This window comes from Scylla paramamosain, chromosome 16 (genome assembly GCF_035594125.1).
Source record: "Scylla paramamosain isolate STU-SP2022 chromosome 16, ASM3559412v1, whole genome shotgun sequence".
Lineage (NCBI taxonomy): Eukaryota > Metazoa > Arthropoda > Malacostraca > Decapoda > Portunidae > Scylla > Scylla paramamosain.
Window position 1 is genome coordinate 9835001 of NC_087166.1, and position 21617 is coordinate 9856617.

Genomic DNA, 21617 nt, shown 5'->3' on the forward strand with positions numbered 1-21617 from the left:
TTTGACCTTCATTATTTTTTCTTTAATGTAGTTTGCAAATGTCGGTGGTTTCTAGGTTGCCGTCTCTCTCTCTCTCTCTCTCTCTCTCTCTCTCTCTCTCTCTCTCTCTCTCTCTCTCTCTCTCTCTCTCTCTCTCTCTCTCTCTCTCTCTCTCTCTCCCTCTCTCTCCCTCTCTCTCTCTTTTTATCGCACTTCATATACTATTTTTTTTTCCTAACATCAAGTCAGCACCCGGATCTTGAGGTCATGACCCCTAAGGTGAAGGTCAATAGAGGCGTTTTTTCTCGTGATTTTAAAACCTTTCCGCGAACTAACGTGATAGCTAACAATTTTCTCGAGAACTGTGTGTGTTTGTGTTTGTGTGTGTGTGTGTGTGTGTGTGTGTGTGTGTGTGTGTGTGTGTGTGTGTGTGTGGAAGCCCCGTAGGACAATACTCTGAAACACACTCGCCTCTAGTTGAAGGGTAGTTTTACGGTTCCAGTGACAGAGTAACTGGACGTCTATACTTCTAACAGGAGAAACACTCTAGATAACACGGGTAATCATCGCTGTGGCCTTGGAAGATACTCGTGGTGGAACAGCAGAGCGTTTCAGAATATGGGCCCCATCTTTTTAGTTAGGTTTATCCTGGCCTTCCTTTAGTTTGTATTCACTCTGCATTGCTATCTCTACTTCTACAGTGCTAGTCCAGTCCAGATATATCTAGATTTCTATGATTTGCCTGCGGCTCTCCTCGTTAATTTCAGACCCCTATTTGCTAATTCCAGCCTTCACATGGGTACAAGTACTGTCCGCCTTGCATAACCTGTGTCGTGGTTGGCGGTTTTTCACTCCACTCTGCTCCTTCCTCGCTCACCAGTGTACATTAAGATACATTCAAACATAAAATTCCCATGCTAAAATATATAATATCTAAAAATGCACTCAAGACACGTAATATACAAAAGGATATTAGAAACTTCGAATAAAAAAAATATATAAAAGAAGTATATAACACATAATAATGAATTAAAAGTATTTGGTAGGAAGTGACAAACTTACATTGATTAGACCATGGCACTTTTTTTTTTCATGGAATAACATTGAGGAAAGCTGCATTTCTGTCTCCATCACTCCACGTCCATTCCAGATATCTATATTTCTGTTGTGGAGAGTTGTATTTTGTATCTCTCACAACACGTCCATTTCAGACATTTCAGTATTTTGTTCTCCCTCTCGCACCACGTCCATTACAGACAGCTATATTTCACTGGAGGGAAGCTGTACTTTATATCATTCAAACACCTTTCCTTTCCCCTGTTCTTCTTTTCCTCACTCTTTCAAATACCTCTTCCTCTTTTGTTTTTTTGTTTTTTTTTTACTTTGTCGCGTGTTGTTAGATATCCAGTGTGTGTGTGTGTGTGTGTGTGTGTGTAACTAACCATTCTTCTCTCTCTCCTTGCAGCGACAACAGGGGATAGACGCAGAAGCCGCCGCCGCCAACCCACGTGGCAAAGTTATCAAGTTCGGATGGCTGGAGGGAGTCTATGTGAGTATACTTCGTACCCACAATGCCTCTCTCTCTCTCTCTCTCTCTCTCTCTCTCTCTCTCTCTCTCTCTCTCTCTCTCTCTCTCTCTCTCTCTCTTTGTGTGTAAAAGAAAAAACATTATAAATTTCTCTTCTAACTCTCCAAACACCAAAATTTTCCCTCATCTTCCATCTACCAGTAAAAACATTAAATTTCCTCTCTTCCCTCTCCAAACACCAATTATTTCACTTATTATCTTTCATCTATCAACAAAAACAATAATTACTTTCCTTTTCTGACTGCTACACTCTTCCTTCTTTTCACATCTTCCACCTACTTTCTTCTTAAGTAGCTATATGAATCTTCCTTTTTTCTAACTCCTACACTCGTTCTTCCCTGCAAATCTTCCTTCCACAACCCTCTTGAGTAGCTAAAGAGAGAGTGCTTATCTTACATTTAGAATAATGAATATTAATTGACTGCCTCTTAGTACGTATATGTTGTAATACATTTCTGCTCATATTCTGAGTCTTAATGCAATTCAGTAAATATCTCCATGCACTTACCTTCCACTTAAAATAGTGAATATTAAATTATGTCTCTTAGTACGTATATATATTCTAATACACTTTTAATGCATTTCTTCTCATTCTCCAAGCCTTAACTCAAAAAAGTGATCCCATTCACTTATCTTCCATTTAAAATCGTGGGTATTGAGTGTCTCTCTGTATCTACACATATTCGAATCCACTTTTCTAATGCATTCTTCAAGACTTAACTCAGTCCAGGAAGTGCCCCCATGTGGATGTTATTTATGCTCAATTACCGCTGCCCTTCATGAATATTTAAGCTTCATTTACTGTATTTACAAGCCTCTGAAAACCTTGTCCTCTTCTGCTGAAATGAGAAAGAAATGAAAAAAATACTTCTTTGTTATTCCATTACCTTGTCCTGCTTCTTTCTTTTCCCTTTTTCTTTATTCATGTCATTCTTTCTCTTTCACTATTTTGTTTCTCTCCTTCCTCCATTTCCTCCTTGTCATTCACTTCATCTCTTCTTTCTGCATTATTCCATTCATTTTTCTCTATTTCTTCTTTATGGTATTCCTCTTCTCATTGTCTTGTCCTATTCCTTTTTCTTCATTGTCTCTTTCTTTAACATTTTCCTTCTCTTCACACTATTCCTTTTTTTTTACTACTCTATCTCTTCCATATCTCCTTTACATTCCTCCTTGTCTCCTTATACTATCTTTTATCATCTACATCCTCTTCCTTGTCTCTTCTTTTTACCCTTTTTACCTCACCTCACCCTTATCTCCCTCATCTCATTATCTTATACTCGTATTATCCTTTTCACTCCACATTCTCTTTATCTCATTGCCTCCTACTCCTTTTCCACACATTATCCTCATCAATCTCCACCCACTGCCCTCTTCCACCTTCCCCACTGTCCCTATCCATCTCCAGCCACAGCTCCCTCCCATCTCTACCCACTGTCTCCCTATCCTACTCCTCTTCCTTCCTTCCCTCACATCCTCATCCTCCTTGTCTCCCCACAGATGCGATGCCTCCTCAACATCTGGGGCGTCATGTTGTTCCTCAGGGTGTCATGGGTGGTGGGCCAGTCTGGCATCAGTAAGTAGCATCACCTTTCTCATATTTGAGCTTCATGTAGTTGTTGTCTTTACTTAGTAGGGTAGAGTGGGGCAGCTTGAACAAAATGGCACATTGATTTTATTTTCTTGGGTTTATTTTTCTTTCTGCTAGAGGAAGTTTTCCTTGTAAGAATGCTTTGATCAACACTTAGTCAGTCAGTCACTCACTCAGTCACTCACACACTCAGTAGATCAAAGTCATGGTGAAAGATTTTTTTTCCACAGGTGAAATTCTAAAAGATGTGTTCAGTGTGCCCCACTCCCTGTGTATGTACAATTATGAAAACTTCTGAGGTGGTTTTAAATATGTTTTGATATTGTTTTCTTTAGATTTCTTGCATTTTTCTTTTGAATTATAACTCCTAGGGTGATTTTTTATGGTTTTAAAGTTAATTAATCAAATATTTAGGAAAAAATTGAAAGATAATTTGTTTAATCTGCTTATTTGTTCACTCTTTTTAAACTTTTGGTGTTATTTCATTAGGGTTACTCCTAAGTTTTCCTATTCAGTTTGTGTCACCTAATAGTCATAAGTTTTACTTTTGAACTGTTCCTTTGGCCACACCTCAGGCACAGTAAAGGAAACACCAGCTTGCCTCATGTTGAACCCTTTCACTGCAATACAGTACAATTAAGACCACCAGAAATAATGCATGAAATCTGTGTAGGCATATACAAGTAAGTAAGGGATGAAAAATTTTCCAATTTCTACCTGGTTTAAAGATTAGAGGTGGCTGTAGAACAAGTAAAGATGTCTCAGAGTGATGAGTAATTAAGGAAAGATGTACCAAATAGCAGTCAAAGGGTTAAACTTTCCCTCATGGTGTCAGTGAATAGCAAAGATGGCAGTGTTTGCTTTCAGTTTTTTTCTTTACTTTGGTTAGGTCATGTTTGACCAAGAAGTGAAAGCTAAGATGCACAAACTTTCTTGTTGCGTTCCTTCTGAGAAATGTCATGGAGCACAGTTGACATTCCCCATGCAGGAGACAACCACAGCCATGCAGGGACCCATGGCAATGGCTGCAAATGTAAACATGAGAGTAGAAAATGCAAATAATCGTCACCAAATATACACCAATTTCCACACTATATTTAGCACTTGGTGATTATGTTAGTGCATTGACACACACACACACACACACACACACACACACACACACACACACACACACACACACACACACACACACACACACACACACACACACACACACACACACACACACACACACACACACACACACACACACACACACATTACATACATGACCAGAATGTAAATAAAATTAGTAGATGTGAAGCCATGAAAGGATGTACATATGTAAAATGGACACACCTGTTTAGCAGTTTAGCAAATATATATAACTGGTTGACTTGGTGATATAGAGGTGAGGTGAGTGAAGCACCCAGGGAAGCACAGGTGTGGCAGCTCCATTACCACAAATTACAGGTTTTATATATGCTGTCGTCACATCGTCTGACCTCTTCAGGGCTTGTATTCATAAACACTTTGAACCTTTATTAGGAAAGAAGGCCAAAGAGATGATTTATTCAGATCCCCTGTGATGTTTTCTTCATTACTGATACAGAAGCCTTGTTAAAATACCCCTACAATGTTAAAAACATCCTTAAAACCCCAATAACTTCTAGCGCCTGTAGAATATAGGTGAGGTAAGGTGCCATAATGTTGAAACTTTGTGTTATAAAGCTTTAAATTATCCTTAGAATAATAAAATCATCCTTAAAACCCCCAATAATTTTTAGAACCTGTTGAAAAAATAGGTGAGGTAGATGCCAGAATGCTGAAACCTGGTGTTTTAAAGCATTAAATTACCCCTAAAATAATAAAAACAACCTTAAAACTTCCACTAGAATCCTGAACACTTCAGTAACTTCCACTCAATCCTCTTGAAAGTAGATTGAGGTAACACACCAAAAATATTTAAACCTAGTGATACAGAGTGAGAGAATCACACAAAAAATTGTACTCCAAGATGGTGGTGATTTCTTGGAGTTGTCATGCTGTCCTGTAAATCTTGGTGAAGGATGTAAATTTTATGACCTCCCATTTTGTGGTTGAGTCTTGAAGTGGAGATGTGTTTAGGCCATTCCCGAAACACACTTCAAGTTCCCACTGTAAATCTTGCTGAAGGATCTTGTAATTTTGTGATAAACTCCACTTTGCTTTTATCTTCCTTTGTAGAGTGGAGATGTTTTGTTTTATGCAGTGTTTTGTTTCATCATTTACACTCTTTCTTGTCAGTCCTGTGCTGGGTAAACCAAAGAAAGAAGGTGACATAGAATGATATCATCAGTCTAAACTCCTTTGTTTATGCTAATTTTTCTTGGCCCTTGTATATTAAACAATGTATGTAAGCAGTAGTAATAGTGGCAATAGATGTAGTACCTAGTAGTGGTGGTGGTAGTAGTAGTAGTAGTAGTAGTGATAATGATGATAATGAGAATAATCCTTTTCCATAGTCCTGGCACTCTTGACGGTGATCCTTGGAAACGTTGTCACCACTCTTACCACCTTGTCCATGTCTGCTGTGGCCACCAACGGGCGAATCCAAGCCGGTGAGTGAGAGAGAGAGAGAGAGAGAGAGAGAGAGAGAGAGAGAGAGAGAGAGAGAGAGAGAGAGAGAGAGAGAGAGAGAGAGAGAGAGAGAGAGAGAGAGAGAGAGAGAGAGAGGTAACTATACAGAGAGGCATAGACACATAATTATAAACAGAGACAGAGAGATAGAAAGAAATAGACAGACAGAAAGAAATAGACAGACAGACAAATAGACAGACATAGGAAGACATAGAGGCATAGATAAACAAACTTATTGAAACAGACAAGTAGAGAGAGAGAGAGAGAGAGAGAGAGAGAGAGAGAGAGAGAGAGAGAGAGAGAGAGAGAGAGAGAGAGAGAGAGAGAGAGAGAGAAAGAGAGAGAGAGAATCATTATACTTGGTGATGTGCCATCAAGTGTGTGACTCAAACCTCCCATCCCTGCAGGTGGTGTCTACTACATGATCTCCCGCTCCCTTGGGCCTGAGTTTGGTGGCTCCATTGGGCTCATGTTCACCTTAGCTAACTCCATCGCAGCTGCCACATATATCATTGGTTTCTGTGATTCCCTCCAGGTAGGCTTTTGTCTCCTCAAAGTATGCATCTGTGGTTCTCGTGGTAGTAAATTAAGTTCTAGCATTCTTTACCAGTATTCCTTTCATCTAGCTTTCCTTCAAGTATGTATCTATGTTTCTCAGGGTTGTAAGTTCCCTCTTCATATTCCATGTTAGGTTTCTTACTGGTTATTGGAATGCATAAGTGTAAGAGCTTGAGGGTAAAGATATGAGAGGGCAGATTTGTATCTTTTATATTTGTTCCTTGTTAGGTTTTGTACCAGTTATTGTAATGCATAAGTGTAGAGCTGGAGGAGGACATGAAAAAGAAGAGCATGAGAGGAGAAATATATGTCTACAAACAGTGGGAGAGACTCATAAGATGTCCAGCTCTAGAAACAAACAATAAGGACATTAAACAAAGGGACAGTGATGATGATGGCTATGATAGGTGTGTTAGGGTTAAGTCAGTGATAAGTTAGGGGAAAGTTATGTTAGCTTCAATATGTTAGGATATGTTAGAAGTTACAGAATCATACACTAAGGTTAAGGTGTAAAGGTTAAAGCTACTCTTAGTATGAAGATTCCCTTAACTTTATGGTGGGTGGTGAAGCACTGTTTATTGGTGTATACGCAACAAAACAAGCTTCACCATCACTGTTACTCAAACTCTTGCTTGCCTCTCACCTTAACCTTTAGAACTTATCTTCCCTCTTTGAGCTATGTAAGTCATGAGGGTGAGTAAGTGAGGTTTCTGGCTTTGTCTTTTTTCTGTGTCAGGGAGACCAATCTAGGGAATTATAGATAAAAATGCTCACAGTGCTGCTCCTTAAAATAAATAGAAGAAGAAGAATCAAGAGGGATGGCCAGTTTAGTTTTTGAGAAGTCCTGATACTCCTCTTTTGAAACCATTCTCCTTGTTTCTGCTTATGTCTGTATGCCAACAAGCTGGAACTTCTAATAGGGTGACAGGAAAGTCAGGGCCAACCATAATTCACTCCAGCCACAGTGGTCACTCAGGGCTGAATTGGTGTTGTGTCAGACATTCTGTGAGGATTCAGTTTCCAGTGGTGTCATCTCTGGGCCAGTTTATCCCACCTTCAGATCAGTATCTTGGTGCTTCTGTGACACTCCAAGGATGGCATGACTCTTATGGCTCCATTTGCCTTGCAGGATTTGATGTTCTTCTACTTTGATGGTGCTAAGATTGTGGACGGCGAAGTGAATGATACACGTATAGTGGGCACAATCACCCTCATATGTGTGCTGGCACTAGCCATTGTGGGCATGGATTGGGTCACCAGGGTAAGTCTTGCAGGCCACATATGGCCTGCTGACAGGCTGCTGCACACTTGTATCTGGAAACTCCTTCAACATTACATGCATACATACACACACATATAAAGATAAGGATATGCCTAAATGCAGTTTTACAAATAGAGCACTATAAACCAAAGAAATGGTCTGTGCAACCAACATATACAAACAAAGAAAAACATGATAATTTACTTGTATTAAAAGACAGAACAGTACAAGCTTAAGAATCTGGTAAAAAAAATACAAATGGTGAAATATATATGGATAAAATGCAGGCATCTCTATAGTTAATACATATGAATTGATTTACAGGTCCAGATGGGTTTGCTGTTCCTGCTGATTGGTTCACAGATTGACTTTGTGGTTGGTGCCTTCATTGGTCCCCAAAATGACCTGCAGAGGGCCCAGGGCTTCATTGGCCTTAGCTGTGAGTTGAGAAAGCTTGTCTAGTGAGAGTTGCTGCTTTTAGTTTCTTCTGTTAGGGATTACCACAGCAGATTTTCTGGCTATACCTTACTCTCTTTTCTGTGTCTTCTGTTATACCCATTAGCAGCATGCTTTCTTTCTATTCATCCATGAACCTTCTCTCTGTTTACATTTTCTTCCCTTGTCTGGTGGAGCCATAGTTAGCATCTTTCCTTGTACTCATCTCATCCCTTCCTCACAGGAGACAGACTGTGTTCCCCAAACTGACATCCCTTTAATGTTCCTATTCCTAAATTTTCCATCCTCACTCCAGATGAAAATTCTTATTCATGGAGAGAGCTTGGTATTACTGCTTTTGATAGTGACAGGATTTAGTTTGAGGCCCACAGAAACCATTTATTTTTAAATTAAGTATTTGCATATATGTATATATACAAATATATATTTAGTATATGTATATATGTATATATGTAAGTATTCAGGAAGATTCTGTAGCTGATATTTGGTACTTATTGAATATATGTATGTAGGATACATGGAGTGGGAGAAGAACCATTGAGGAGTGTTATGATGGATTCAATTTTGCTGTGAGACTTTATGTGGAAACAGGAAGTCAGGAATATACAGTGTGAGGTTGTTCTAAGTTGTGGCTGTACATTGCTTACTGAACAGGTGGGTGATTCAGAGTGCACAGTGTAGAAATGTTGAGTTAGTTGAGCAGCTGAGCAGGACAAGGACATAGAAGGTTGCCATTGAGAGAAAAGCTGACGTATTTCCTCCCACAAACTTTCAGCGGAGGTCATGGCCAAGAATGTCGGTCCGGATTATCGAGAGTTTGAGAATAGAGGACAGAACTTCTTCTCAGTGTTCGGCGTGTTCTTCACCGCAGTGACGGGCATCGTGGCTGGGGCAAACCTTTCTGGAGATCTCAAGGTGGATATTTCCAGGTTTTCTTCAATAATTTAATTTGAGAGAATTTTACATGTGATATGCTTAGCTTTTTGTAATGAAACTCTCAAAATACTATTTTTCAGCCTTTTTCTTGGTCATTCTTTCATTGTGAAGTTCTTTTTTCCAGGACCCTGCAGAAGCTATCCCCAAAGGAACACTGGCAGCCATCTTAACCACCTTCTGCACCTACATCATCTACCCCATCATGATTGGAGCAGCCGTGCTGAGAGATGCCACAGGTGCCTTTTTTGTTCCCATGCTGTCTTGACCAGTTCCTGAGGTCATGGTCTTATTTCTAAGTTCTGCATTTCTCACATGATATGCATTATCATGATTAGTGCAAAATAATTTAGTAGTTTTGTTTTGTAATTAGTGTACTTTAGATATCAAGAGTAATGCTAGGATGAATGGTTCACAGGTGACAAAGATGTGTATGTGATGTACCAGAACCTCAGCATTGACGAAAATCCGGCATTCACAAATTGTAGCTTGATCGGCAAAGTTGACAATGGAACCCAAGTGTGTCCATTTGGCCTCCAGAACAGTTTTCAGGCAAGTAATTAATATGTGTTTTGTTTAAAACCTTATATTTTGAAATAAGATGAACTTCATTAAAATATGAATTAATCAGATAACTAAGAAAGGCAATGCACTTTATCTGGCAACAACTGCTGGTACTCACAGCTGACACACTGCTGTGCTGAGGGTGCCGGGTCAAGGTGGCTCCCTGCAGTGTGTTAGCAGTAGGTAACAAGTTAATCATGACCCTTCAGGTGATGGAGCTCATGTCTGCCTGGGGACCTCTGATCTACGCTGGGTGCTTTGCTGCCACACTCTCCTCAGCCATTGCCTCCCTGGTGGGTGCCCCCAGGGTGCTGCAGGCGCTGGCCAAGGACAAACTCTATCCTGGCATCTTCATGTTCTCCAAGGGTACCGGTGCCAACAACGACCCTGTGCGTGGTTATGTCCTAGTCTTCGTCATCTCCTTTGTCTGCATCATGATTGGTGGGTTTGTGTGCATGTACATTATTACTTTTTATTATTAATGTGTAAAAAAAAAAAAAGCTGAAAAAAAGGTTCCCGATGTCTAGATTCCATCTAATTGTCAGGTAAAAGTAAGAAAGCATATCAGTTAAACAAACAAATGTGAATATTTCAAACCAACTATTGCCACTTCATTGAAAGTCTTCTAAAAAATTATAATGTAGCTGTTCAGCTTTAAAATGATAGACATACAGCATATACTGATGTGTGGGAAACTAGTGGTTATCTCAGGTATTGCTCAGGTCCATCACATCATTAACACACTTCCTGGTTTACTGGCAGGTGACCTGAACGTTGTCTCCACCCTGCTCAGTAACTTCTTCCTGGCATCGTACAGCCTCATCAACTTCTCCTGCTTCCATGCTTCACTCATCAAGTCTCCTGGATGGCGGCCCAGTTTCAAGGTGAGTGCATGGCCATCACCCTCTCTACACATTAAACTTCATTACAGTAACCACACAACCAGAAAGAAAAGTGTTTATGTGTGGGTAGTTTTATGAGATTAACCATTGTAATGATATAGCCATTGCACACTTCTAAGTAGCTCAACCTCATTACATCTTAACAATAATTACAAGAAGAAAGAAAGGTGTTTATATGTGGGAAGTTTTAGATTTGAAGGAAGTGTAAACTAAGATTAACCAAAATAATGCAGCCATTGCACACTTCTGAACTAACAACTCCCTCTGTGTTAGTTGTGGGAGAGAACAGATATATTTTGCCTTGGATTCCTTTTTTTGCCTCACAAGTTTTTGGGTGAATGAATTAATATCAGGGAATTACGTAATTTATTTGCAAGAATTTTGGCACACTAGTCACCCAGTCCATTTAGTGATCTTCATGTTTGTTAATTTCTTCTGCTAACATTTTTTTTTCTTTTTTTTCAGTATTACAACCTGTGGATCAGTTGGGTTGGTGGAATCTTGTGCCTGATTGTGATGTTCTTAATTGACTGGGTTACCGCACTCATCACTTTCCTCATCACCGTCGCTCTCTACCTCTTTGTGTCCTACCGCAACCCCAGTGAGTCTTGCCACCCCTGTTTAAGAAGAACTGTCAATGTTTACCCAAAAATTAGACTTGGCACTCTCACATCAAGCATTTGTTATTGTACTTCCTTTTCATTGCAGATGTCAACTGGGGATCATCAACACAGGCACAGACTTATGTGTCGGCCCTCAAGACCACCCTGGACTTAAACAGCATCGAGGAGCATGTCAAGAACTACCGGCCACAGATTCTGGTGCTCAGTGGTCCTGTGGGCTCCAGGCCACCACTCATTGACTTTGCCTACAGCATCACCAAGAACATTTCCCTGCTTGCCTGTGGTCATGTCATCCAGGTGGGACAGAATGGAGATTTGTTTTTATCTAACAGAATCAACTTCATTGTACTGATTTTCTTTTTTCCTTATAAATAACTGAATCATCCCATCTCTGTTGTATTGAGAAATAGTGAAGTAAACAGACAGACACCCAGACCTCAGAAGACACATTTATGGAGTGCTATTGCCTGTACCTCATGACTCAGTCAATGTCTTTCCCTGCAGGGCCCCCAGACTCAGCGCCTGCGTAACTCCCTCACCCGGCAGTCTTACAACTGGCTTACCCGTCACAGCATCCGTGCTTTCTACTCACTTGTGGAGGGGAGCAACTTAGAGGATGGTGCCAGAAACCTCTTCCAGGTGAGTATTTCCTCATAAACTGATCAAACTGTAAACCTTGTGTAGTTTTAATCCTTCAAGGGGAAGGTTTCAATATAGTTATCCCCCAGTTTTGGTTGATCCTTTTGATATCCTGGTACTGGCACCTCAGTGGACCTTTTTTTTTTTTGCCTTCGATTAGTGGCCCTCTTACATGAAAAAAAATCTCTTCAGTCCTCACTAAATTTTATATTTGCAGTGGTTGTGAAATATGAATTAGAGCCTGTGAAACTGTAACATATCCATCATGAACACATAACCCTCAGTTCAGACAGTAGATACAAGACACAGCATCAGACACCACTTGGCAGAATTCCCAGCAAATCCCTGAGAGAAGCAGACTCTGGAGGTATTAACGACAGATGACCTTGTTTGCAGCTTGTGGGTCTGGGTAAGCTGCGTCCCAACACTGTTGTCCTCGGCTACAAGGCAAACTGGCGCAAGTGTGACCCCTTGGAGCTCAAGGCATATTTCAACACCCTGCAGTGAGTGGCAAGGGACTTGTTGCATTGACAACTGGTGACAGTAGGCTGAGATTGAATTGAAAACTTTGCATATTTGGACACAAGTAACCACAATTCCTCCTTTTTGCTTTATGAAATGTTACTATCCTGTGTTGCTATTCCTTACAGTGAGGCTCTGGACATGTACTTTGGTGTGGTGATCCTCCGTGTGCCTCAGGGCCTGGACTACTCCCAGATCATTGAAGATGAGGACTCCCCCATCACCATGAATGGCAATGAGAGTGCCATCACCCAGTCACCTGAAGATAAGCCAGGACAGTCCACTGCCAACCAGCTCACGCAAGGTACACCACTCTCTGTTGCTCATCTCAACTCACGTGCTAGAAATTAACTGGCATTTTCTTTTCATTGTCCATTATCCCACTCTTTTATCACTGGTGTTGTTATTTCTGGTTATTGTCATTGACTTGCATCCTCACCACTTCATCTTCTGTGTTCTTCCTTTTTTTTAATGTAGTTTTTATCATTGACTGGTATTTTATTTTCACTTCATTTTCTTTGTTTTCTTATTCTTCTTTTATTTCTGGTGTTATCATTGACTGACATCTTCACTTCATCATCTGTGTTCTCATTTTCTGCTTCATTCACTGGTGTCATTATTTTTACAGACACATTTTCACTTCATTCTCCTTGTTATCTTACTTTGCTTCTACCACTGGTGGTGTTATTATTATTATTATTATTATTATTATTATTATTATTATTATTATTATTATTATTATTATTATTATTATTATTACTGAGTGATGTTTACACTTTATCAACATTACTTTCCCATATTGTTTTTGTTCCTGCCATTATAATCCAGACTTTTTTCAAAACGCTCATGTCCCAAGTTGTTGTCATTGGCATTACTGATTAGTGTCTTCATTCCATCTTCCACCTGTTTCTTCACTTTGATTCAGACACCTCTAAAAACAAACATTCCAGATATATACTTTTTTTGTGTCATCCTCTGTACCAGATAAACCTTAGGATAGATTCTTTTCTTCTATGTCTTTTTCTTCTTTATATATCACTCATGATAGAGATGCTTAAGTGATTATTAAGGTGCCATCCCCATCACCAGAAATCAGTGCATCTATTCCTCAGTGCTGTTGACTGCCTGAGTCAGTCCTTCTCATGATCCATCAGATGCTCCATATTGGTGTACATCATATTTAGAATTACTGATATACACACACATGAAAGTTAGGAAACTCAACATTTTTGCACATCTGTCAAAAAATTAAATACATGGAGTATGCATTCTCTATAATGTTAAGAGCAGATATGGAAGCCAGTGTAGATAGCAAAATGTATATCAATCAGAATGAAAAATACTTGACATCAAGGGACAGAGGGAAATAGCTCTCTAGAAAAGTTTGTTTGGTAATTATATGGTAGAAGACTGAATAACTAAAATTACAGTATTTAGTGCAGTCAGAGAAGTTGTGTTACCTTCCACACTTCCTTCTACTTTGTTTTGTGTGTTTCCTTAATGTTTTGTCATTGGATCTGCTGACAGTCTTCTAAATACATTAAAAAACTGACAGATTCTAAGCAGACCAGAGGGCTTACACTCAAGGGAGAATGGAAAGCATAGTGGAAGTGAATGTGGGAAGTTATTCGACTTACAACCATAAGTGAGGGACACTTCAAGGCGCAAATCCTCCAACTCTTGATAATCCATTTGGCTGTTCTCTTTTGGGACTGTCATCTCAATGTGTCTTGTTTTTTTTACTTCCTTTTTGTTGTCTTATGTTAGTGTCCCTCTTAAATAAGAAAAATAATAATGATAAATTGTAAAAATTAGATAGTCATTTAACTTAGCATCATGGCAGTACATGAATGAAGGGAAGTGTTGACTAACCGAGGCTTTACCTGGCACACCACCGACAAGCCTGGTGCCCAACTGACTCACCGACATTCCCGTGGATGCTTGGCAAGTCCTTGGTGGTGTCAGCAACCATGCATGTTTGTACTTATGTTGCTTTCCTTAACATGAAAGGACCTAGTCAGGAGAGCTTTGGTGCAGTATTTTGGCTCATTACTAGTCAGCTGCATGGATCTTGAAATATCTTTTAAGTCTTTTTAAAAAATTTTTCCAGTTGCTTTAGTCCTAAACTTGTCAGCTTTTGCAGAGTATATAACTTGATATAGACATTGCTAACTTTACCTTATCTTAGAATAAGTTGCTAGTCATACTGCTTGGCAATGTATGTGAGTTGTGGCCAGAAATGTGATGAGATCTTCCCTGGTGTTTTGTCAGTCTGCTCCACACCCGCCTGTAGCTCAGACTGCAGACAGCTTTGTGAGGCAGTGATGGTGGCAGCAGTGGAAGGAAGGAGGGAAAGTGACTAGAAAGGCATAGAAACTTCATAGCAACTTCATGAAAGAGAACAAGAAGTGTGGCATAAATTATAGAGAATGTATACCACAGGTTCACAAGAACACAGAACACACCAGAGAGTTTCTGTATTGCATGTGCCACAGTCTAATCTCTTCTTCTCTGACCTTTGTATATACTCATGTGGTTCATCTTGCTTATACCAGTATGTGATGTACTTCTCTTTATCTTGTTTGCTTGATTATAAGGATTCATTATACTTGCCTCCTGAATTTATAACACAGTCAGTCATGTCCTATGTACTGAGCTAATACTTTGATGACTGAAGGAACATTTGGGGGTGTTCATATGAGGATGTTCTTGGGTATTAATGTGGGATGACTGCACACATCTCCATTCTTGTACATTCAATCATTGTTCTGTGCTGGCATGTGAGTCGAGGGCTTTAGCATGTCTATCAATATTTTCTCTTAATTTACACATTTCCTAGCCTGTAAATTCTGCTGCTTTACCCTCAGCAAGAGTTACAGTATCATGTGTGTGGCTGAGAGAAGAAAGAAAGAAGAGACACTATTTATATTGTTACTACATTACTCTTTTTAATTTCTGTGTCTGCCTTCCTCTTGCCCTGACACGGCGTCTCCCTAGAGGTGGCAAAATTGCTTGGCACACTAAACTTTAACACCCGGAGTACATACTATCGCGGTGAGTTGTGCTGGTGCTGCCACAGTGCATGAGGTGTGTTGCTGGTGACTGTTCACCTCACGTTTTGTTTACTTGCACACATTTTTAGCTTTGTGTTCCTGTCATATGCAGGTGAGTTGATTCTTAGCTTCAGGGATTTTAATTTTCTTACTCTTTCCTTTGATAAATGTCTCTTTTGTTGTCATTGGGGGATGTCAGAGCTCCTGTATTGACTCTAATTTTTTTTAGATAACCCTTTCACTGTGATGTGCAACACTTCACACCACTAAGAACAAGCTACAAAGTTTTTATTAACATCTGCAACATATAAAGGAATAAAAAAGGAAAATATTTTGCAGTTTCCAGCCAGTATAATGTTCAGAGGTGGCTGAAGAACTAGAAGAATTGTCTCACAGTCTCATAGATGTGGCAAAAAGCAGTGAAAGGGTTAATGTGTAGTGTTTGAATGTTAAAAAGTGTTTATGGAAGTTAGGCATGTCAAGCAATGCCTTTGCTTAGGTTCGTTTCATTAGTTTTGTGGGTGAAAATAAATATGGTGTAATGTTTTCAGAAATTATTATAGTAAGGATATTAAGATACTTATGAATACTTAAATAGTGCTATGAATATTTCATTGTAGATAGGTGTAGAAGATAGCAGAAGTAGATAAGAGAAAAACAGCAAGATTAATAGTTACAGGGCAAGCAGAACATAAAGTATGATGACTATTACATATGTATTTAATGTTTGTTAGTTTAATTGACTAGAATAATACAGGTTTACATAACAGCACAGTAAATAGACAAATTTTGGTAAGTAAAGTAACTCAGGCATTTTAAAAGAGGATTAAACTGAAACTAAATTAATAATTTTAAAAAATGTATAGTGTGCTTTGTAGATGGATTCAACACTGAGGATTAATAGAATGATAGACTGTTTCTGCTATAAATGTGTTAGATTCTTAAAGCTTATGCCTACTACTACTGCTGCTGCTGCTGCAATTGTTACATTACTGCTGTTATTTGTGTCACTGCTACACTGCTGCTGATGCTGTGGTGCCTTATGCTTTGAAGGTTATTGTGCAGTTCTGTAAAGTGATTCACCATTCAGATTTATAACTTGTTTGTTGAGTGTCCTCTCTGGCACTTTACAATGTCCCTAAACTACTTCACTGGGATGCATGTCTGTTTCATCTCTGAATTGAAAACTTTACCCTGTGAGATTAGCATTTCAATTCACTTAATTGTATTCAATGTGATGGAGTCTTTTTCTGATTTACATATTGACTCATCCCTTCTGCACATAATTTAAAAAGTGATTTCATATATTTCCTGAACATTTGTATCAGTCACTCACATAAAGTGAGGTGAATCACTCTACGGAATTGAAAAAAATGCCCCGTGTTACTTTCCAAGCTGTGTGTGAAGAGTTTCCTGCATGTTTCTTATAGCTGGAGGCAGTGTGAAGTTTGCAACATGGCATGACAGAACTAATTACCTGTCAGCATCTTGTGAGGTGATGCCTTGCTAGGTGATGCTTGGTGTGTGGTGGTGACTAGCTAGTGAGGAAAGTGATTATATGTCCACCTTTCATGCCATATTTCAGACAGTAATTGTTGTTTTATTCCATCTTTCATGCTACAGTCTTTAGGAGGAAGAAAATACGTCAAACTGGTCGAGGTATTTGAATACTCTTTCCAGTTTTTTGTTGAGCCACTGTAGGTGTCTCCTTGTTGGTCTGTCTAACACTGTAGCTGAGGGCCATTGTGCCTCCAGTGCTGTGGTGGGTGTAGGATGTGCCTTGTTTCCCACCACACCAGGCTCTGAGCCCTCTCATGTCTCTTGGAGATGATTTGGGAAACTTTGTGATGGAGTGAGAGGTTGTGGGGGGAAGATGACAGGAGAGAAAGGTTTAAAATTCTTTTGAATACTTGTGACCTGGAAGATGAAGTGGGGAACCTCGTGACCAAGTGCTGAATTGAGGAGTAAAAGCATTGAAGCATTGCCAGAGAAGTCAACGGGAGAGAGAGTAGGAGATTGAAATTTTTATACTTTGGGACATAATAAGACATAGTAAGAGGAAATAACAAGACAGAGAGAGTGGGTGAGAGAAGAGATTAAGAATATTAACCTTGAGAATGAAGGAAGAGACATGATGAAAAGAAAAAAGATAACAAGATTGAGAAATTGAGGGTGTTAATGAGAACAGAGTGAGGTTTAGTAAGAAAAAATAAGAGAAAAACAAGACTGGATGAGTGAAAGGAGCCTGTACTGTGTTTGGAGAAGGTTAGATTCTGCTCTTAAGGATGCTGTATTCATACTGAAGGAGTGGTGCATCAGGGAGATAGAGGAGCTGTGAGAGGTATCCTTTATAAAGTATGTGGAATGAGTGGAATGAATTTTCAAGAATGCTGTGTACTTTAGTGACACCATTGCATTCATAGGGAATATTTTGCACAAAACCTAGAAAATAGTGTAATTTTTTGAGTTATCGGATTAAATTAGTTTAGAATGAGTTTTAAAGGATGCTGTGTCTCTAGTGTGGAGGTCCCCTGCTGCCCTGAGGAACTCCAGCATGGCCTTCCTCTTGAGTTTGAGTTGTTAGCATAAGGCATCAGACTAGAGCAGAATGAGAAGTAAACAGAAAAACTAGCCTCCTGTGTGGTGCGAAACATGGCAGCTACATCTGTGTCTAGTTGTGTGTCACTGTATTCGTTATGATTCTAGTTGTGTCTTAGTAAAATGTGAATTAACAGTATCCGTTATATAGTAAATGTTGAAAATTGTACTCCATAGCAAGTACATAATAGTAATAGTATTATTTAGCACAGTCTTGTATAGTAACTGTTGAAAATTGAACTCCACAGCAAGTTCATAATAGTAATAGTATTATTTAGTATAGTACTGTCTTGTACTATTTCAGCCATGTGTAGTTAATGAACACCAGTAGTATAGTTGTATGTGTTTTGTTATTATTGTTTTGTGTAAAATTTTACCTTAGATAATTATAATTGTGGGTAATATTTACGGATTTTTTGGCACAAAACGTAGAAAATAGCATAATTTTTTGAGTTATTGGATTAGATGAGTTTTCAGAGTAGGTAATAAAGTTGAAGTAGATGAGATGCACATTGCAAGACTGACATGGTGCACTGGGAGACTCGGTAATCAGTAGAAGTGTAAAAGACATGAAGCACTAGCAGGTGTCAGGTCACAAGTAATATTAGGGTGCCTTTATGCCTCTGACACTAAAAGAGGACTTAAGGCTGAAGAGTAAAGCAAAGTACAGTAGAAGTGAATGTGAGAGTTACTTAGATTCTGATCATTACTTTATTGTCAAGTGTTGCAGGTTCCAATCACACATTATTGAAACCTGAATGCATTTGTGTTTTGCTTGCCTTACAGTTTCAGATAGAGTGTTTTTTTATTAACTTATGATAATTATGCATAGTTTTGTGAGGAGAGAGTGAGAGTGGTACATTAGTTGTGGTGGTGATGAATGTGAATACAGTAACAAGGGGAATATTCTGTGTCTTTTATTGAATGTGTCTGTGTGTCTCTTTCCATTACTATTATTTTCTTATTTTTGTTTGCATTTATTTGTGTATCATTCATTTACATTTTTCTTTTCTCGTGTTATTTTTTTTTCCTTAGTGTATCTGTATCTCTCTTCATTCCTATTATTTTCTTTCTACTTTTGTTTTCAATTTTGTTGTGTGTTGTTCATTTATGTTTTCCTTTTCCTCTACTATCATTTATATTTGCTTTTTCATTTTCATATTATTTTCTTTTTTACTTCCATTTTCATTTATTTTATGCATCATTCAGTTACACTTTCCTTTATCCTCTCATTATTTATATTTTCCCTTTCAGTTTCATATTATTTTCTTTTTACTTCCATTTTCATTTATTTTGTACATCATGCTGTTAAATTTTCCCTTATTCTCTCTTATTATTTATATTTTCCCTTTCAGTTTAATTTCCAGAACAAATAATAGGTGTACATTACTAATCGATTAACTCACCTGCACTAGACTCCTGCTTACCTGGTACCACTAGTAATTACATAAGACACTCATGTTGAGATTTGGGCAGAAAATAATACTGGTAGAGGGATAAAGGTTGAGATGGGAGTGGTGGTGATGTAGAGGCACTGTGGAATGTGTGGGAGTGTGTGGAAGTGACTGGAGAGGTGATGCATGGGATGGTTGTGGTATATTGGGAGTGTTTCCTATGGAAGCAGAAGGTTTTTTAAAGAGAAGTTTCTATTTCTTGACTAGCATTGTATTTTTTTTTTCAGTGTATATATTTGTAGATTTTGGGTTGAAAAAATGTAATTCAATTTTTTTTGTTAATTTATTGAGTTGCTTTATGTGTGTGCTTTGTTTTTTATATTCAGATTTGTGCAGTTCATTTTGGTTTTGGAAAAGTTCAAGTTGAAGACAAATTATAAATACTACATTCTTCTGAAATACTAGTGTAGTAAAACAAACCCATCTATGTTTAAAGTAAGCCAACGAATGCTAGAGAAAACTGGAAATAACACTTAAATAGCATTATATAAGTAAGTCTGAAACATTGCACTAGATATATGAATGGATAAGTGTTGTCACTGTTTGCTTCATTTGTGTTAAATACTACACAAGCTACATTTCCTGCCCACTAAATCATGAGTGTGTGTGTTGTAGACCTGCATGCTTCTGGTGTTGTGGTGGTGGCCTGAACTTGTATTCTGAGGCATCCTGTGCTAAGATGAACCTTACAATTACAGATGGAACAGACAGCGAGGCATCGAGTCCCCCAGGATCCCCTCAGGTAGAGCGCTCGGCAGCCACGACGGATGCCAACGGGGAGAACAGCAAGAAGCGACGCACCTCCATGGCCAACTTGTTCCGAGGTCCAGGAGGTACCGAACTGAGCAAGGATGTCCTCAACAATATCACCATGTTCAAGAGGAAGCAGAAGAAGGTGGGAAGCTGAACCAATACTTTCCTGATAAAGATTAATTTTTTCTGTCTCTTTGTTTCTGGGTCTGTCTAGAAGGTGGAAAGCTTAATCCATCCTTTCCTGATAAACTCTTTCTCCTTTTCTGTTTCTCTGTCTCTGGCTCTGTCTAGAAAGTGGGAAGCTTAATCCTCCTTTCCTGATAAATAGTCTGTCCTTTTTTCTCTTTCTCTTTTTGCTCTTTCACTTAAGGCTCTACTAGAAAACACATAGATAGATGATGATTAACATTCAGGAAAACTTGTGGAATCTGTTAAAAAAATGCAGGTAAACAATAACATTTTGGAAAACTTGGGGGCTTTTAAAAATACAGATAGACAACAGCATTCAACAAAACACATGTGAGAACCATTCTTTCACTACCCAGGGCACCATTGACGTGTGGTGGCTGTATGATGATGGTGGCCTGACGCTGCTGGTGCCCTACATCCTCACCACGCGCTCCCAGTGGTCTGGGTGCAAGCTGAGAGTGTTCGCACTAGCCAATCGCAAGGATGAGCTGGACATGGAGCAGAGGAGGTACAGATTGTGTTTTGGTTCATGCTATCTGTACTTGAAGGAATTCTAAAGGTTCATACAATCAGTACAATCAGAGAAGTGGTGTTCTGGTTCACCCTGTCAGTACTAGGCCAAATTCTGAAGCTTCATGAAATTGGAGTGGTAGGGTTTTGGTTCACCTTGTCAGTACTTAGGGTGAATTCTAAAGCTTCATAAAATTGGTGGTGTTTCTTTTGGTCCACCTTGTCAGTACTAGAGTAAATTCTAAAGTTTCATAAAATTTGAGTGGTAGTGTTTTGTTTTACCCAGTCAGTACTTGGGGGCCATTCAAAAGTTTCATTAAAAAGTCAGAAAATGGTCAATAGAGATATAATACAAGTGAATGAGTAACTGGAGGTAATTTTTAGCACCATTATGACAAATATGATCTTAAACTTAATATGAACTTGCAATGATCTCCAGAATAAAGATAAGCTTAAGTTGTAGTACTGAAAAGATTGAGGGGACTTTATTAGTGAGTTTGTACACAGACAGTCAAGTAATTCAGCAATTTCTACTTCATGTGTAGATAAAAGAAAACTGATGTTTTATCATGGGGTAATACTAGACAGACATTTGGTCTGAGCCTCTGTGTTGTGTTACAGCATGGCCAACCTGCTCGCCAAGTTCAGAATAGACTACAGCGATGTGATTGTCATCCCTGATGTGGCCAAGAAGGCTGCCGAGTCTTCCCGCATGGAGTTTGACCAGCTGATTGAGGACTTCAGGACCAAGGACGAGGTGGACAAGGAGAATGACGGTAAGACTCATAACATTCACATGTATGTGCCTTTCATTCCATTATCCTCCATGTCTTGCCCCCACTT

The 21617-nt window shown here is 39.0% G+C and overlaps 1 protein-coding gene across 6 annotated transcripts in view; it reads left to right on the forward strand.

Moving 5' to 3' along the window:
- Positions 1-21617, forward strand: part of LOC135107986 (solute carrier family 12 member 3-like) — a 103831-nt gene that overhangs the window by 78778 nt on the left and 3436 nt on the right. For 2 of the 6 annotated variants that reach the window (XM_064018492.1, XM_064018493.1), the window contains exons 2-22: positions 1445-1528; positions 3068-3143; positions 5645-5740; positions 6167-6294; positions 7447-7578; positions 7903-8017; positions 8810-8949; positions 9095-9206; positions 9386-9519; positions 9741-9972; positions 10294-10415; positions 10899-11034; positions 11142-11353; positions 11561-11695; positions 12092-12198; positions 12346-12521; positions 15215-15271; positions 16894-16929; positions 20021-20217; positions 20621-20772; positions 21396-21550. In XM_064018492.1, coding sequence (XP_063874562.1) covers positions 1445-1528; positions 3068-3143; positions 5645-5740; positions 6167-6294; positions 7447-7578; positions 7903-8017; positions 8810-8949; positions 9095-9206; positions 9386-9519; positions 9741-9972; positions 10294-10415; positions 10899-11034; positions 11142-11353; positions 11561-11695; positions 12092-12198; positions 12346-12521; positions 15215-15271; positions 16894-16929; positions 20021-20217; positions 20621-20772; positions 21396-21550 — 2734 coding nt within the window. The remainder of the gene's footprint in view (positions 1-1444; positions 1529-3067; positions 3144-5644; positions 5741-6166; positions 6295-7446; positions 7579-7902; positions 8018-8809; positions 8950-9094; positions 9207-9385; positions 9520-9740; positions 9973-10293; positions 10416-10898; positions 11035-11141; positions 11354-11560; positions 11696-12091; positions 12199-12345; positions 12522-15214; positions 15272-16893; positions 16930-20020; positions 20218-20620; positions 20773-21395; positions 21551-21617) is intronic. The other 4 variants (XM_064018496.1, XM_064018497.1, XM_064018494.1 and 1 more) reach the window with 3 other exon arrangements.